Genomic DNA, 20,001 nt, shown 5'->3' on the forward strand with positions numbered 1-20,001 from the left:
GCCTCATGCACGTGCCATGAGCTCACCATAGCCGATTATAGGTCGAACACCACCTTATAAGTCGGCATCTTGTGGTACAACACTATACCATACTGACATGACTCTACCTTGTACATCCTGACTGTGTTATATGTAGTCAAGCTTGAGGGAATCCCCTCTAAACAGCTATAGCGCCTTAGCGTGCGCCACACATAACCAAAAGACCACATACCCACTTAAAATTAAGTTTATTTTGCACTTTTCACATATTAAAAGGTCCTGAGGAAAGCCAGCTTAAAACTAACAAGGCACTGGCTGAAACATGTAGACCGCACTAGACGCTGGAGGTCATAATAAGCACTCCATCTCGTCTTCTTGCCTTTTTATCCGCTAGCAGAGGCCCAGTTCATTAAAGATAAGCAACCCTCGGGTGCTGGGACCGCCTGCATAGCTTTTAATCAACTTCACTTCTCTCACCCCTTTCACCGCACACTCAGCAACATACCAGCTCCGCAGTCTCCTGGCGTTGAAGCACACCCGGGGCACATTCGGTGCCACTGTGGTGGGCCCGATGATGAAGCATGCCACCGACTAGGTCGGTGGGTGAGGGCTTTATGAGGAAAACAACGTTTTTCCTTGTCCTTTGTTGCTACACAATGTACCTACCTGAGTCTCCTATATCCTTATTAAAACTAGCTAGTCCTTATTGATATATGCATATATAATTCAGGGGATTCGGCCTAGCCTATCTAGTCCTCTCTCTCTCTTTGATCTAAACAGAGACAAGCTCCTCACAGTTAGTGATGAGGATGCTGACACTAAAAGTGACAAGGAGGTGATCCGTCCACCCCACCGGCAGGATTTTCCCCCATGGTGATGAGATCTTCTTCGGCAAAGATCAGTTCTTTAATATATGACCTTCTATATGTGTTGATTCAGTCACCCATTGTTTCAGGCTCAAATTAGCACATGATTGAGTGATGTTATAAAACGCTGTATCCATTCTTCCGTTGGCCCACAGATTGAAGTCCCCCAGGACTAAAAGTCTTGTGTGGGTAAGGGCCATATTATTGATTACATCACTTTGTTCTTGTTGTTGTGCATTAATTACCCTTGGAGGTCTGTAACAGATCATGCCCGAAAGGGAGTGGTCTGTCTCATCCTTAACCGAGAAGCCTAGAAGCTCCTCACAAGAGACTTCATCTAAGTCCAGCGGGATAATATTCAGCTCCTCTTTAAAAATAATTCCAGTTCCACCTCCCCGACCTCGGGATCTGGGTTTATGCCGAGCCTTATATCCCACTGGAAAAGTTGGTTCCAGCTCTAGCTCCATCCCTGCCACAGTCCATGTTTCGTCAGAAACAGAGCATCGAGGTTATTAGTCTCTATCAATACCTGTATCTCGGTAAAGTGCTTGGTAAGTTATCTAACATTGAGCAGCCCACAGTTTAGGCCATCCTTTCTCGATAAGTCGGGCGCCAACCCTGTCGTGTTATCTGGTGAGATTTGATTTCGCAGACCATCCCTCGGTTCTGGCCCTGCCGTATTGTCTGGCAGCATATGGCTTTGCAAACAGTCCATTGGCAATAATTTGCTGTGGTAAGAGGTGATATGCGGTAGAGGAGACAGGCATTTTATACAGAAGCCTGCACCCACCTTGGAGTGGATATTGGGCAGAGCTCAGGGGCAGGTTGCCTCCCCCCTCAATGGGTCAAAACTCATGAGGGAATCTCTGGAATAACATAGTCTTCCTGGGGCATGAGGGCCAGGGGGACTGGCCCTGAACCCTGTCCGAGCGCGGATGGGCGCAGACGGGCTTGCCTTTGGCACGCCTGCTGCACACATCCTCTGCACGACCGGCCAGTCATCTGGCTTTTATGCTAATGCCCCCCCCCCCCCCCCCGGAAGTGCCACTTGTGGTATATAAATAAATAATACCGGATCTAGGTTTGACTAGGCATAGCAATAACAGATAGCTCAATAAATAAGAGTCAAGATTCGAGGTAGTAGGAGTTTGCAGGTTTATTACAGCATAAAGGACAGGAACAGGACAACCTGCACAGGAATAGGATGGCAGGGCCCGGCAGCTGCCGGGGCTGGATCTGGGATGAGCGCGCTAGCATTTAATAACAATACACATGTATATATAGTAAAACAGTTGCATTACAGTACATATGACAGGCGGAGCAGTGGGTGGAGCAAAGGGTGTGACGCGTAGCAGTCGCGAAAGATAAGGGTGAAAGTGGGTGTAACAGGGCGTATACATAGATATGTGATGCAAACGTAACAGAATATGTCATGAATGGGGCGGAAACATGGAGGGGGCTACCTAAGGAGCCGGGACCTCTAACCTGATGGTGCGCGCAAACTGGCAATGACGTGTTACTAGGAGAAGCTGGGGGCTACGAACTCTGTGCTAGGAGCAGAGACTGAAGTCTGGAGAGTCAGGGCGACATGTACCTAAACAGTATCTAGCATCTGATGTTTAGAGAACATGTTGATATAAACTAGAAGTCAGGAGGGGAAAGGCTAACTTGATTCTAAGACTGGAGCATGCATTATTCTACATGTAGTGCGTGATGAAGAATACTAAATGATCATTAATACAGTATTTCTCTAACATGGAGACGTAAAGGCTAGACTATGACGGTAACTATTGATGCGATTCAGTAGCTTTAAGAATGCAGAGAAGGAGGGCTGGACTGATAACCAGAATCATAACATACTCTTGGCAGACTCAGAGGCAGAGCCAGGCTGAACCGGGCACTGTGAGGCAGGAAGTAAGTGAAGGGTCAGGGATACAGGTGGGGGCTGTATCGCTCCTCAGCGAGGCTCAGGAGACAGGAGCTGAATCTGGTGTCCGGGCCCTTTTGAGGCCTAGAAACGGGGACTTTACAATGGAATAACGTGCACACTGAGAAACGTGGCAACGTAACTTTAAATAGGCCTGATATTCGTAGTATTCACGAGAACTGGAAACTGGCATACTAGAGATGGACACAACTGTAATTGCGTCATTAATCGAACATGGGGAATACATATGCATATTAATCATGCACAGATAACATATGATGGAGGACGCGTAGGGACACAGAACATGGCAAAATTTACTTTTCCACATTCCCTCCTTGTCACTACGTTTCCATCAGGAAACATCAATATTCATGATACCATCTATCATTTCATACAGCATCAATTGCTCGTCTCGAATTTTCTTGGAACGGGATTTAGAACGGGGCTTGGGACTAGGAATACAAGAGGTAGCACAAATGCCGCAAATCGCAGGGCCACATTGTATACAGAGGCAGCAACTGAATATGATCGCTACTGCAATACCTAGAAAGGACAATACTTTCCATCCCCAAGCGGAAATTATATTCCAGAACCAACCGGACCATGTCCAGGTGCCTGGATCTTGGTGTAACAGATGGGCAATTTTATGGAGTCTGGTTATAGCTGAATAAACAGACGGCGCGTTATTTGGAATGAAAATGCAGCAACTAGATCCGATGACTCTACATGCCCCGCCCCTATCGGCCAGTATGACGTCAAGGACGAGACGATTCTGGAGCACAACAAATCTCATAGCAGATTGCTCTTCGGTTAAGTTACCTAGAGCAGAGGCAGTCTCATTTACTACAGCTTCAAGGGTTCTGGTTAACCTACGGATTAGCTTACTGTTCTGGATAGGGCCTATAAAAAAGAAGAAACCTCTATTGAAATCTGTATACTGTTCTAGAGCAGTTTCAGTATAATCGACAATTGGGGACTCAATCTCCCTTCTATGTCTAAGGTGTACTAGATGTGTGTTTCTATGATAATCAGATGGGGCTAGGAAAACTGGTGGCAGTAGGAAGGCAATGTAACAGGTTCCCTCCCAATCGAGGGGCAGACGAACATATGCGGTTTGACCACAAATAAAATAAGAATGACGTGAAGCTTTGAAAATAGATTTCCCACTGTCACTATACTTGACAATAGTAGTACAATCGCTATGTCCTACATGTACGGAACCATTATTTCGGACACATAATTCGCCTTTGACTGGTAATACTGAAATAGCAGGTAAGTCTGGAGTAGTATCAGACTGAACATTCAGGACCATAAAATTCGAAGAATAATTTCCTAAATTGTAAACTTCGTTTTCTAGATCTAACCCTGTTCTGTGGGGAAGACCTTGCTTGTCTGGGAAACATGTACTGTTAAGGAAAGACATATCTGTTGAGGATGACGTTAACGTGGACCATGCTCCACATGAACCATTATGTGAAAATGGATAAGGAAAGAGTGGCAGAACTCCCTTCGGTGTCTGGAAAGGGGGGAGTCGACCACACACCCAACAATTAGTGGCATTGCTGGTCTGGTGTGAATAATGTAACATGCGGATAAAAGAATTGTTACGCATAGCGAGGCGATAAGAGAGTTCATGAGGAGGCAGATCACTAAACGTGTGCTCTACTGTAACATTAGAAGACTTATTTACATGAGAAACTGGAAAATACAAGTAAAATGCATAACTGGTGCAGGAAATCATAATGCTGAGAAATAATATGAAACTTAGAAAAACGATACATCGGATTGAGTTTTGACTAACTCTCTCACTATGGGGGTCTATTTTATACATGTCAGAAACCGGTCTAACCGTTTCACCTAGGGGAGGACTTAGACAATCAAACTGGCTGACTTATTTTACTAGACCTTAACTTTTTCTTATACTCCTGTTGCGGAGTTTTCTCTAACAGGGAGGGTGCAATAACAGTGTCTTTTGCGGGACAGTCCTTAAGAATAGTACTTTGGCAGTCCTTTAAATCCTCGGAAATGTTCTTTGAAACTGGTTTCAATCCATAAAATTTTTTGATATGCGAAAGATGCACCCAGCCTTTGCGTCCCTCCAACTTCACGGCTGTACGGGTGGCCAGGAGGACCTGTCGGGGCTCCTTCCAGCGAGGCTCCAGTGGACTTGAACGATCAAAATTTCGCACTAGGACCATGGATCCGGGAACGATTTCATGCGGTGCCACCTCGGTATTGTCTGGAAATGCGGCGGCAACCTGTGAACGACAAGAGTTGAGGGCAGACATCAAGGAAGCTAGGTAATCTGTCAGCATATTACTTGAAACATCGGTAATACTTCGGGGTCTAGGTGTACCCCACATGTTAGGGGGGCGGCCGAAAACGACCTCATACGGGGACAGACCTGATCTGGAATGTGCGACCATGCGCATATAGAACAGGGCAACTGGCAGAGCTACTAGCCAGTCCACACCTTTCTCTTGACATACTTTGGCAATGCGAATTTTCAGGGTCTGATTATGTCTCTCTACGAGACCAGCTGCTTCAGGATGGCGTACACAATGGAACTTCCACTGGTACCCTAACAAAAGGGACACGTGTTTTATTAGCTCGGATGAGAATGGCTGGCCGTTGTCAGAATATACGACTCTAGGGAGTCCATAACGGGGGAAGAACTCACGAACCAACTGCTTGGCAGTAGTCGTGGCTGTGTAATCTGGGACTGGATATGCCTCCGTCCACCTGGACAAAGCGCATACAACTACGAGGACATACTTGAAACCTCGACATCGCTCCATCTGAATATAATCCATCTGGAGGACTTCAAAAGGGTGGTCAGGAGGCTGGAATCCACCTTGTTCCACCGGGACACTTTTACCTGGATTAAACTGACAACATATACAGGTACGGACTTTCTGTTTGGCTGCAGCTCGTAAATGCTTGTTGAACCAAATGTTCTGGATACTGTCTAACATAGCTTTTTCTCCTAAATGTGCTGGACTATGTGCGGTATTGATAATGACTTGAACCATAGAGTCGGGGAGAAACCATGTGGCTTTACCCTTCGTCAACCATCCCTGATCTGTCTGGACCCCTCCTTGTTCGGACCATTTCTTGATTTCCTCGGGAGTAGCATGTAACTGTATGTCTATGACATCTTGAGTAGGGTCCTTAACTGTCATACATGTAGTCGGATCTGGAGTGTGTGTCGGTGTCTTATTAACTGGAATGTCTGGAGTCTGAGCTGTAAGCTTGGCTGTGCGATCTGCTAGATCATTACCTTGAGAAATAGTGTCAGTAACTTTCGTATGTGCTTTGCACTTCATGATAGCAATGGATGTCGGTAAGTGTATTGCATCTAACAGAGCTTGAATAAGGAGACCATGCTGAATCTTGGTTCCATGAGAAGTCATGAAACCTCTCTCCTGCCAGAGCACTCCAAAGTCGTGTACGACTCCAAATGCGTAGCGTGAATCTGTGTAAACATTAACTTTCAGGTTCTTGGCGTGTATGCAGGCTTGAGTCAGAGCAACTAGCTCCGCCGCTTGAGCAGACAGGGTGTCAATACGGTGTGTCTCTATAACTTCAGTGTCAGTAGTCACTGCATACGCGGCGACTAGTTCTCCTGTACTTGTTCTCATACATGAACCATCCACATAAAGCGTCAGGTCGGGATCTGGTAATGGAATATCTGTCAGATCTTGTCTTGGCTTTGTCATGATGTTAACTACTTCCACACAGTCGTGTGTGGCAGGATTCAAAGTAACTGATGGTAACAATGTAGCAGGGTTTAGGACGTTGCAGCGTCTGATTTCTATGTGTGGCTGAAACAGTGTCAATTCATAACCTGTTAAACGTGCAATTGTCAAGTGCTGAGTTTGTGTTCGGTTTAAAAGAACTTCCACAGAGTGTGGGACTTGTACTGTCAAGGAATGTCCTAAGACTATGGAATCACTTTGTCTGATAGCTAGTGCTGTGGCTGCAACTGACTTGAGGCACGCAGGCAGAGCCTGGGCTACAGGATCTAATGTGCTCGAAAAATAAGCACAAGGCTTGTATTGTCCTGCTTGATCTTGTGTGAGAACAGATAATGCTGTACCTTCACGTTCAGTGACGAAAAGTGTAAAAGGCTTACTGTAGTTCGGTGTAGCTAGAACTGGAGCTTGGCATAGGGCTTTCTTTAATTCATTAAAACTAAGTGTATGTTCAGATGTCCAAGGGAGAACAGTCGATACGGCTGCCTCCTGTGTCGTTAACTGTATCAGTGGCTTGGCTAGAAATGCATACTGAGGAATCCATTGTCTGCAATAAGAAGTAAGGCCGATAAAAGCACGTACCTCCTTCTGGGTCTTTGGCTGAGGAAGACTCGCTATTAACTGGATACGGTCTGGTGTCAACTGCCTACCCCACTTGGACAGCAAGTGGCCTAAGTAGATCACTTGCTGGACACAGAATTGAAGCTTCGAAGGGGACACCTTGTGCCCCATCTCGGCAAGGAAATACAAGACTGTAAGTGATGCTCGTTCGCAAGCATGTTCAGAACGGGCTGTGATCAGGAGATCATCGACATACTGGAGCAGGGCAGTGTCAGTTGGCATGTGAATGTTGTCTAGTTGTCTCTTGAGTGCTTGACTGTAAATACTAGGACTTTCTGTGAAACCTTGAGGAGCGCGTGTGAACATATAGCTCCTTCCATTTAAACAAAATCCGAAAAGAAACTGGCTAACTGGATGAATGGGGACACTGAAAAACGCGTTCTTGAGGTCTATGACTGTAAAAAATGAGGCTTCGGAATCAATGGCTGTCAATAGGGAAGAGATATCTGGGACAACTGGGTACTGGGGAATAATGCATTTATTAAGTTCTCGAAGATCAATCACTAATCGATATACTGGAGGTGCATTTGGATCAGTACGTTTCATGACTGGAATGATCGGAGAATTACATACATTGGAGTCGGTCTCCACCACTACTCCTTGAGCGATGAGCTCGTCAATAATTTTGGATAAGGCTGCTACAGCCTCAGGTGGCAATCTGTACTGTCTGATTCGTGGTAACACTACACCTGGCTTAAGAGTCACACGATGGGGTGTGATTTGCATATAACCAACATCAGTTGGACCTTGTGCCCATAGATGCTGCGGGACATTGGACAATCTTGGATCAAAATCTCGTAATACATAGTGACCCTTGAAGTCACGAAGAAACAATCGTATTCCCTCCGGGGAACAGCATATAACTGCACCTAATTCTTTCAGTGTTTTAATGCCTAATACATTTTCTGGACATGACTTAGTAAGTAACAGATCAGTAGTGCGGGACAGTGGACCTACTTCTAGAGTAACTGGCTTTGATATTTCATTTACAATAGGTTTTCCCGAAAATCCAAGGGAAACATTTCTAGAGCCTGAGAGCGGAGCCCCTGGAACTTCGGCGTGACTTATAGTGGTCCTACTTGCCCCTGTATCAATCAAAAACTTTCTGTCTTTCCCTAATACTTGACTATGAACATAGGGACCTTCTTGATCTACAGGTATCTCGATGAGAGGCAAGCCTACCTCCCTCTCTAGGCTGTTTCATGAATATGGCTGATACTCTGGATACTCGGACTGTGCATACTGGTACATCTGCTGTGTAACATGCTGTGTTGCAGCGATGGGCTGCGGTACAGTAACTGTCTGTTGTGCATTCTGTGGCTGAGGAGTCTGTGAAACTTGTTCTTGTCTAGGCGGACGTGGTCTTTCTTTAGTCTTACCGGTAGCTATGTTGTGTTTCAGAACTGCACACTCGTTTATAAAATGACCTGGCTGTTTACAATAATTGCAGTTCCCTTTAACGGGAGCTGCAGGATGACTGGCTTGATTTGGTCCCCTCTTCTGACTGTCTTGAGGAACAGATTGTGCAACTAGTACTTTCATTTTCGTGTCTTTCATACGTTTTCTCTCGTGATCTTGCTCTTCTCTAATTCTATTCTGGTGGTATTGAAGCATCTGTAACATCTGGGACGGGGTATTAGCTTGCCAGGTACTTTCGACTTTCAAAACTCGATTCTTAACTTGTGGACTTGAATTCTCGACTAGTTTAGTAACAAAAAGATGAGGGTATGACTCGCTACTCGTCTTGAGGCCACTGTTTATAATAAAACATTTTTCAAATCTAGAGTAAAAATCACTAGTGTCTTCGTCTTGTTTCTGTTTACATGCTGAGATTGCATCCCAGTCTTCCTTTTTAGTTGCTAATAGTCTGGGCAAAACTTGTATTAACAGTTCAGGTAATTCTTTACATTTATCTCCAAGACCGGTACCTGGTACTCGTGCCTTATCTTCAGCTTCTAGAACTGCCCAATCGATCTTTTTCTCTCCCACCTCCCATTCTTTTTCCTTGAGTTTCTCATATACCCCTGCGGGCAACAGGACCTTTAACATTTTAATAATATCTGGATACGTGTATTCTCCCATACGGAGCATGTCTTTTAATTCTCGGTGGAACCCTGCTGGATCTTTATCATGACAGGGAATTAATTTTTTCATCTCTAAGAGTTCCATCTTTGTGATAGGGGTGTAAACAAACACTCGTTGCATTTCACCACCCTCTGTCTTAACGGGATGCACTTCTCGTAACGGATTCTGTCTGTCTATGTAAAAGGGTTTACTTTCTGGGGGTGAGACATGAACAAAATGCGGGTTCAAAAACGTTCTATATTTGTGGCGCTGTTCTAGAATGACACTAATTAAATCAGTACCTAAACCTTTCCATTTATACTGGAGTAACTCGTTCAGGACATCATGTAACGGACCTGGATCAGAATGTTGACCCTCATACAATGTAATGAGGTGCTGGATCATATACATACCCGCCAGTCGCTGCTCGGCTGGGGGCAATTTCAGAAACATTTGTGCCACTATTTCGTCTGGAAAAGTGGTAGAATCAGTAATCCATCGGACTGCTGATCGGACTAGTTCTTGTTCATGCATAGTACTTAACTCGTTATAACCGATTCGTGATTTCAGAATGTGATCGGTAGCTTGAAATACTTGTTCCAGAGAACCTTGTTCTGGTGCTGGATGATGTAAAACTGACTTGTGTTCTAGGCGCAAATGGCGGTCTGGAAATCTAGATTTTCCTACATACGCTATTCTGGCGGGATTCTCGTCCTCTACCTCTTCCGCAGAGTCATTTTCTTTCTCGCTTACTTGTGCTGCTTTACGTTGGTCATGTAACCTTATTATTTCCTTACGAATTTTCTTGTACATACTCTCTATACTACTGATAGTCTTGTGCTTACCCTCGGCTATATTCTCACTCCACCTTGTCAGGGTTCTCATTTCGACTTGATCTTTGGTCGGATAATCTTGTTCCCTTATTAGACAATTAATCAGAAACTTTAATATCATGAGCTGGATCTCAACTTTCCTTTGAGACATGACTTCACTAATACTTTCTGGATCATCCCCTGTACGGATGAAACGATATATTCTGTCTAGATCTTCCTTCATATTCGGTAAAGTGACCAAGTACTCGGACACCTGCCTAACACGCACGGAAAATATAACCATACTATCCTCGCCTGGAACTGGATCATAACAGCATTCAGTAAGAGCTCGCCTGATTTCTGCAATGGACTGATATTTAGGCGTACGCTGTAACGCACGTTCATGTAACTCGACTGCTCCTGGACGTCTATTTGGCGGCGGGGTCTGAGGAGGACCTCCTCCTGCGGCCCCTAAACTGGAACCATCGACTGATGCTCTTCGTGCTGGCAGAGCAGGAATTTGAAATGCAGGCTGGACCGGGGGTGCCGTAGCAGGTACTGCAAGGGGTGCCCCGGTGTCTGGAGGAGCAGGAAGTGCCTGATTTACAGGGACTGGCGGAGCGGGATTTGCATATTCCGGGACTGTGTCGTCCAAATAGGACGAGATGAAAATATCAGCTGCGGTCGGTTTGTGACGTAGCTTGAGCGGGACTAATGGTGGCGGGAAATTACTGGATGCCTCCGGGGTCGCTTTTGGCAAGCCCTCGGCAAGAAGAGGATGCATACCCTTAATAAGGGCATGCCTCTGTCTGTCTGACTGTTCGGTTTTGACTCGTTCACCTATCTCGATTAATTCCCTTTCTTGGGCTCGTTCTAAGGATTCTCTACTTAATTCTGACTTTCTGATTTCTTTTTCGGTTCTTTTATGAGATTCTTTGCGCCATAACTCGATGGCATCTTTCTGTGACTGTCTGGCTTTCTTTTTCCATAATGCTTCTTCTACTCTCATGATGCACTCGGCATCCCACGTACCTGATACGGGCCATCTATACTTTTCTTCTAACTCCTTGGTATACTCTACCCATAAATCTAGATATAATATGGCGCTTATGCCATGCTTCTGATACATAAAATGACCTGGACTGTCCCTAGGCGGGACAGGAACTGCTTCTTCTAGCAGACCTTTTCTGGTTTTTAACTGACGCAGTTTTGAAAATAGCGGCATGACTGAACTATAATCTGGACACCATACAATACACAATAAACACGATAATTACTTCACACTCATACCACGACATTAAAGTACATGAAGAACATTTAAAATAACAGTTCGAACAGAATACTACCTGGAACACTGAGAACAGAAACACATGAATTTCTCGAGAACGGAACAGACTAGAATTACTGGATGCGCTGCTGAAACAGCACGGAACATACCGGTCCCATAAAGGGACGCATCAAGACCCGTATCCACCTAGGTGAACACTTCGTTTCAGATCTGCGTACCCAGACCCATCGGACCAGAGACAATTTAGATTGACCCTGTCTAGATACTACCCCAGCAACGGTACTCACCGGGCAGCAAGAACGGAAGGCCTCGGACTGGACTGGACTGCTTCGACGCCGGACGGACGAACTTCGGACTTCTGTTACGGGTGGGCCTCCGGATACCTCGGACCTTGGACTCTCGGCTTGGGCTCTGGTCGGGACTCGCCGCGTTCCTCCACCGTCTCGTCTGGATGCTGGACCGCCTCCTCCGTCTCCTCCGTGGGCCTGAGGGATACTTAAAGCAGAAATATCTGCCGGTGCGCAGAAGAGTTCCGTCACGACTGCAGAGGGTCAGGGGGCCGGCGTGGCTTCACCGACGCGTGGCGAAAGGGCAAGTCCCTATTCGGGCGCCATTATGTGGTATATAAATAAATAATACCGGATCTAGGTTTGACTAGGCATAGCAATAACAGATAGCTCAATAAATAAGAGTCAAGATTCGAGGTAGTAGGAGTTTGCAGGTTTATTACAGCATAAAGGACAGGAACAGGACAACCTGCACAGGAATAGGATGGCAGGGCCCGGCAGCTGCCGGGGCTGGATCTGGGATGAGCGCGCTAGCATTTAATAACAATACACATGTATATATAGTAAAACAGTTGCATTACAGTACATATGACAGGCGGAGCAGTGGGTGGAGCAAAGGGTGTGACGCGTAGCAGTCGCGAAAGATAAGGGTGAAAGTGGGTGTAACAGGGCGTATACATAGATATGTGATGCAAACGTAACAGAATATGTCATGAATGGGGCGGAAACATGGAGGGGGCTACCTAAGGAGCCGGGACCTCTAACCTGATGGTGCGCGCAAACTGGCAATGACGTGTTACTAGGAGAAGCTGGGGGCTACGAACTCTGTGCTAGGAGCAGAGACTGAAGTCTGGAGAGTCAGGGCGACATGTACCTAAACAGTATCTAGCATCTGATGTTTAGAGAACATGTTGATATAAACTAGAAGTCAGGAGGGGAAAGGCTAACTTGATTCTAAGACTGGAGCATGCATTATTCTACATGTAGTGCGTGATGAAGAATACTAAATGATCATTAATACAGTATTTCTCTAACATGGAGACGTAAAGGCTAGACTATGACGGTAACTATTGATGCGATTCAGTAGCTTTAAGAATGCAGAGAAGGAGGGCTGGACTGATAACCAGAATCATAACATACTCTTGGCAGACTCAGAGGCAGAGCCAGGCTGAACCGGGCACTGTGAGGCAGGAAGTAAGTGAAGGGTCAGGGATACAGGTGGGGGCTGTATCGCTCCTCAGCGAGGCTCAGGAGACAGGAGCTGAATCTGGTGTCCGGGCCCTTTTGAGGCCTAGAAACGGGGACTTTACAATGGAATAACGTGCACACTGAGAAACGTGGCAACGTAACTTTAAATAGGCCTGATATTCGTAGTATTCACGAGAACTGGAAACTGGCATACTAGAGATGGACACAACTGTAATTGCGTCATTAATCGAACATGGGGAATACATATGCATATTAATCATGCACAGATAACATATGATGGAGGACGCGTAGGGACACAGAACATGGCAAAATTTACTTTTCCACACACTGACAAAGGGGAAGAGTTATGTCCCTCTACTCAAACGGCCCGCAAAGACCGCAGTGGACCGGGGACCAACTAAGCCCTACAATGCGATAAGGGTGCGTGCAAATGGTGAATAGTGCAGGTTAAAAAAGATTCCTCAGCAGGTTATGCACAGATTAAAACAGCTTCCTTACTCTTAGTGCGCGATACTATCTACACCTAGATACAACAAAGCAATGCAGCTGTTTATGAAAATATGAACCTTGTCATATAGGTGCGCACAGCAATGGAACACACAGACCGATATTTCCAGAGAGAAGATCATGGCTGTATTTAAGATGTAGAATGTTCATCTGTGTATGCTATGGGGTCCGCTGCTACATACCGAGATCTTTGCTGTATGTATAATCAGTTTGATTCTGTTGAAGGGGAGGGGATAAGGCTATACTGTCTTATAATATAAAGCGGATTTTCATAATACACAGTTAATTGACAATGCTGATGGTAGTCTTGCTAGGCAGTTTTCTAATTGTGGCACATATACTGCATTTCAGAGCACGATAGTTTAAATAAACATTTCAAACTTCCTTTGTGTCTCTTTCATATCTTATTGGGGGCAGGTACGAGTGTATGAGCGAAAGGGAGTGTCATGTCACTGCGATCCCCGAGTGCATCTGGAGTATTGTGTTCTGTGATGTCAATTCACTTGTTCCTCTGGTTAGAAATAGGAGGGCAAGTGAGACACTATAGCTAGTCTGACTCTGGCTCATGGTACTGAGGTGGTATGGTTACTCAGTCCCTAACTGCTGATGTTCTATTGTGCCAAGCATAGTTTTGTTCCTGAGCCGAATCCCTGCAACAATTGGATCTGGTGCAGAGTTCAACAAGTTCTTAGCCTACGTTGTGCTGTGAGATCACTAAGTGCAATCTATGATCTGAGAAGACTCGCTATTGGCGCCTTTGTCTTGACAGCAGTATTATAAAAGTCTGGATGCAATTTTCATATCTGACTCCAATGCAGCCCAGATACTCAACATGTTCCCCACAATGAAGATGATGACCAGGAGATGGACAGTTTGCTCCCCTTCAGTATACTGATGCTAAACTCTTATCTTGACCTTCAAAATGGCAGTGGTCTGGATAATTTGCATGGGACAGAGTTGGACTCATGCTTGGGCAATGTTTCACAAATGGTTGTTCGTAGCGTCACAAAGGTCTTGAACTTACAGTTGCCCACTGTAGAGAATAAGGTGAATTTGCTTACTGAAATTTTGCAACCAAACCCTTTAAGAGCCTTTCCTGCCTTTCATTGAGTGAGGCTCTGCATGAGGCAGTTTTGGTGACCTCTGTCAAATATTGCTCAGTGCTGCCATGAGCCGTCCAGCTGCTCAATGTCACAGACCAGGCCTTGGGAATCTGACCTTCTTGATTCAATACAGACTCCAGAAAGCATGGTATTTGGCATCCGCACGTCAGGTGAATCCCAGTGCCTTTCCTCATTCCTCTGGGCAGATAATATAATCAAGTTGTTGCACTTGGCAAGTAAAGTTTCTCTTTGGTTTGGTCCTTAGGCCCTTGAATGCTGTGCGTCTTCAAGGCAGTTACACTCTCACACACTTTCACCCATGCACACACACAATCACAAGTATGCGTACACACCGTTTTACACACACACACACACACGTGCGCACACACCCACCCACCCACTCACCCACCCACCCACCCACCCACCCACCCACCCACCCACCCACTCACCCACCCACCCACCCACTCACCCACCCACTCACCCACCCACCCACCCACTCACCCACCCACTCACCCACCCACCCACCCACCCACTCACCCACCCACCCACCCACCCACCCACCCACCCACCCACTCACCCACCCACCCACCCACCCACCCACCCACCCACCCACTCACCCACCCACCCACCCACCCACCCACCCACCCACCCACTCACCCACTCACCCACCCACCCACTCACCCACTCACCCACCCACCCACCCACTCACCCACCCACCCACCCACCCACCCACCCACCCACCCACCCACCCACCCACCCACCCACCCACCCACCCACCCACCCACCCACCCACCCACCCACCCACCCACCCACCCACCCACCCACCCACCCACCCACCCACTCACCCACCCACCCACCCACTCACCCACCCACCCACTCACCCACCCACCCACCCACCCACCCACTCACCCACCCACCCACCCACCCACCCACCCACCCACCCACCCACCCACCCACCCACCCACCCACCCACCCACCCACCCACCCACCCACCCACCCACCCACCCACCCACCCACCCACCCACCCACCCACCCACTCACCCACCCACCCACCCACCCACCCACTCACCCACCCACCCACCCACCCACCCACCCACCCACCCACTCACCCACCCACCCACCCACTCACCCACCCACCCACTCACCCACCCACCCACTCACCCACTCACCCACTCACCCACCCACCCACCCACCCACTCACCCACCCACCCACCCACCCACCCACCCACTCACCCACCCACCCACCCACCCACCCACCCACCCACTCACCCACCCACCCACCCACCCACCCACCCACTCACCCACCCACCCACCCACTCACCCACCCACCCACTCACCCACCCACCCACTCACCCACTCACCCACTCACCCACCCACCCACCCACCCACTCACCCACCCACCCACCCACCCACCCACCCACTCACCCACCCACCCACCCACCCACCCACCCACCCACCCACCCACTCACCCACCCACCCACCCACCCACTCACCCACTCACCCACTCACCCACCCACCCACCCACCCACTCACCCACCCACCCACCCACCCACCCACCCACTCACCCACCCACCCACCCACCCACCCACCCACCCACCCACTCACCCACCCACCCACCCACCCACCCACTCACCCACCCACCCACCCACCCACCCACCCACCCACCCACCCACCCACCCACCCACCCACCCACCCACCCACCCACCCACCCACCCACCCACCCACCCACCCACTCACCCACTCACCCACCCACCCACCCACCCACCCACTCACCCACCCACCCACCCACCCACCCACTCACCCACCCACTCACCCACCCACCCACCCACCCACTCACCCACCCACCCACCCACCCACCCACCCACCCACCCACCCACTCACCCACCCACCCACCCACCCACCCACTCACCCACCCACCCACCCACCCACCCACCCACCCACCCACCCACCCACTCACCCACCCACCCACCCACCCACCCACCCACTCACCCACCCACCCACTCACCCACCCACCCACTCACCCACCCACCCACTCACCCACCCACCCACCCACCCACCCACCCACTCACCCACCCACCCACTCACCCACCAACTCACTCACCCACTCACCCACCCACTCACCCACTCACTCACTCACACTCTCTGCGACATTGTGAGCCAGATCTTATTTGCCCTACCTGAGGAGTTTCGCAATGCCTTTGTGCCGACCAAGGAAGTTCAAAAGCTGTTCGCCAAAGGGTCAATGGAGTTCCCGTTGTGCAGAAGGGTAAAAGTGCTACATCTGATACATGGTTCCCAAAAGGATCTGGAAGTTGATGCTATTTTAAGACTTTGGTTTTCAGTCTTCCCTGAGCCACAGAGATTGGATGATGCCCTTGCACTAACAGCATATGTATTTCCATTTGGCTGGCAGTGCCATTGTTGGTTCCTCAATTTTGTTTGTTTCTGCTCACTGTCCTGCACTTCAGCCTTATCTTGGCCCCCTGCATGTTCACAAAAGTGATGTGGGTGGTTGTCGCCCATCTTCACAGGCCGAGCATATACCTATTTCAATACCTTGGCTGGCTTCTGTAGCAAGACTCACCCAGTCAGTACAGGACTGCCTAAAGATGTAGGCATTGTTGCTATCCACTATGGGGTCATCCAACAATGAGCTGAAATCCCATTTTGAGCCTGTGCAGAGGATTCCCTATATAGAGGCCTTCTGAGACACAGCTTGTAAGGTTTTTCTGCCCCTGCAGGGAGTCTGGAATATAAAGGCTATTATCCCTATGCTAGTAAGCTTGTGCCTTGGTACCAGCCAGTGGGTTCTGAGGCTACTTAGTCTCCTGGCCTCGAGCCACCTGCTGGTGTGCAGGTTCTGTGGTGGAATCTGTGCCTTCAGTGGGCTCAACACTTGGGTTGCCTCTTGGACAACATCTGCATCTTGGACAAGGTAGCACAGCACCTTCAGTGGTCGATGATGAATGTCAACCTGACTTGTGGCTGAATGTTTTCTTTTCCTCATCCAGAGCTCGTGGTGGTAATGACTGCATCATCCATTGCTGGAGAGGAGACATCTGGACCGAAATACTACATCAACTTACAGGAGCAGCATCCATCCAGCTTGACTTCCATCAGGGATGGTTCTATTCGGTTTTTGATGAACACCACCATTGACAAGTGGTACTGCAACAAAGAGGATGGTGTGGGGCTTGTGCACCGGTGCTGCAGGGGCTGAGGCTCTCAGTGGCTGGATCTCCATAGGACAGCCTTGATGATCAGTGGCCTGACTGATTCTCTCGGATCAGCGCAGGCAAGCTTAGAAGGTGTTATCTTGCCAACCACAAGTGGCGTCTGCACCTGGAGGTGTTTTGAGATATCTTTGCCAAGTGGGGTGTTCCTTGTGCCCTAATGTTACAAATACCACTCAGACAGCTGATCCCTTCCTTCTCAAGCCCTGGGAGCTCAGGGAGATTCACTCTGCCTCCTTTATGCTTTGATGCAGATTTTTCAAGTCCTGAGGAAGGTCAGGAAGACCAGACTCAGCTCATTTAGACAGCCCCAGATTAGGCTCGGAGAGTTTGAGCAGCTGAATGTGTCCTCTAGTCTGGCTGCTTTGTAAGGAGGTTCTGCTGAGCTAGCTACAGGGCAGAGTTCTACATCTGAACTGCCACAATCAACACCTCCAGGTTTGAATATCAAGCGGAACCAGCTAAGTGGATTTAATCTGATGCCTAAAGAGGTAGATGTAATTCTGGCAGCTTGTCTTCCTTCCACCAAGTTCATCTATCCGGGCCATTAAGGTACGTTTGTGGCCTGGTGCGAGGACCGATTCAATGATCCTCCTCATGGTTAGTTGTCAGTTTTTCTATTTGGTTAGCACTGGACCAGCAAGGCTTTGCAATGGGCACTGTTAAAGGTTACTTGTTGGCCCTCTTGGCCTTTTTTCAGTTGCCTAATCTGACCTCTGTATTCAAGTCACCCATTGTTAAGAATTGTTTTGAAAGGGCTCACATTTTCAGCCTCTGCCTTTCTTTATGCGGCAGTGGGACCTTAATTTGGAACTTAACCTTTGTGATGTACATGTTTTTTAGCCCAAGCTCAGTTGTCCTCTTAGATTGTTGACTTTTAAAATGGTGTTCCTTGTTGTGATCACTGTAGCATATTGCATCAGTGAGTTGCTAGCTTTGCCTGTGTTTCTACTGTATACTTACTACCTTATTTCTGGACAAATTGCTCCTTTCTCCCAAAGGTGCTCTTTCCCTTCAATGTACAGCAGTCCGTCAAACTTCTTACTTGTTTCTCTCTGCCACAGCTCTCTAAAAAGGAGGAGACGCTTCACTAGCTAGATCTTAAGCTGTCCCTTAGTTTCGATATTGAAAGGACTGAGTGCCAGGGTGACTCTTTGTTGGTTTCACTAGTGTGAAGAAGGGAAAGGCAATCCAGAAATGCTCCATTTCTACGTGTCTTTTGTAGCAAATTGTGCTCTGCCTTGGCCAAGAAGGAGCTGCCTGATGGTCTTACGGTTCATTAAACCAGAATGCACTGCGATTTTCTAGGATCATTCCTATTTTGGACATCTGCCAGGTTGTCATAAGCTTCCGTCCATACCTTTACCAGTCATTACTGGCTCAATTCTCAGTTCCTCAGGGAAGGGCATTTTGCCTATTCAGTCCTGCAGGACGTTTTGGTGAGGTGTGGGGTATTCGGAAAATCTGCGGTAAGACTTATCCACCAGGAAGAGTGTTACCATAGGTTTGCTTTATCCAGACAGGTACAGACTATACTATAGAGGTGCCCATGTGTGATCACATTGTAGAAATGTTTTTAGGTATAAGCACTTAATGCATTCAGTGTTGTAGATTTGTATCAATACAATTTTAAATGTGTTACAGATGTGTGTATGTGCTTTCTCATTCAGATGCTGGGCTCTTGCATTGTTTGGAGGCAACAGTGAGACAGGATTTGAACAGAACACAACCTACTCTGTCTTTAGCGTTTCCATAACACTGACTGATGAGGGCTGCAGGCATTTCTATGAGGTATTTATTGAACCCAGTGATACATTTATTAAATGCACTTTTCAAAAATAAATAGCACAAAATTGGTCTATTAATGTATGTGGAAGGCGTTCTTGAAATGATAAAAAGAAAAGTTTTCACAATTTAAACTTAATGAACTTACTCATTAAATCATATTTTGTGTGCCTGTCTTGTGATGCTTACTCCTGCTGCAACATTCCTGTCACTGTCTTTCTGTATAAGAAATCATGAGGACAATCTTTCCCAGGTTAGGTGGAGGGAGGAGGAACAGTTAACTGAACCCATTTAGGTAAAGCGTATAGTCAGATGGGTGTGTTCTAGGCCCCACTCTGTCCTCATTATACATTAATGACGTGGTGGATTACTTGAATAGAGATTGGTGTGATGCATCTAATGTCTGGATGAGGAAGGTTCCGGCCCGCCTTTTCGCCGATGACACCATTCTCATATCAAAGTTACCCCAGGGGCTCCAACAGCTATGAAGTTAGTTTTAATCGTTCTGTGATGAGTGGGGTTTGGAGCTGAATGGTTCTAAGACCAAATTCATGGTTTTCTGTAA

At 47.6% G+C, this 20,001-nt stretch overlaps 1 protein-coding gene across 1 annotated transcript in view; it reads left to right on the forward strand.

Annotated features, from left to right (window-relative positions):
- Positions 1-20,001, forward strand: part of NRDC (nardilysin convertase) — a 2,150,332-nt gene that overhangs the window by 1,164,276 nt on the left and 966,055 nt on the right. Inside the window, exon 13 of the mRNA XM_078670713.1 lies at positions 19,322-19,442. Within this exon, the coding sequence (XP_078526839.1) occupies positions 19,322-19,442 (121 nt within the window). The remainder of the gene's footprint in view (positions 1-19,321; positions 19,443-20,001) is intronic.

The sequence above is a fragment of the Lissotriton helveticus genome, chromosome 1_2 (assembly GCF_964261635.1).
Source record: "Lissotriton helveticus chromosome 1_2, aLisHel1.1, whole genome shotgun sequence".
NCBI lineage: Eukaryota > Metazoa > Chordata > Amphibia > Caudata > Salamandridae > Lissotriton > Lissotriton helveticus.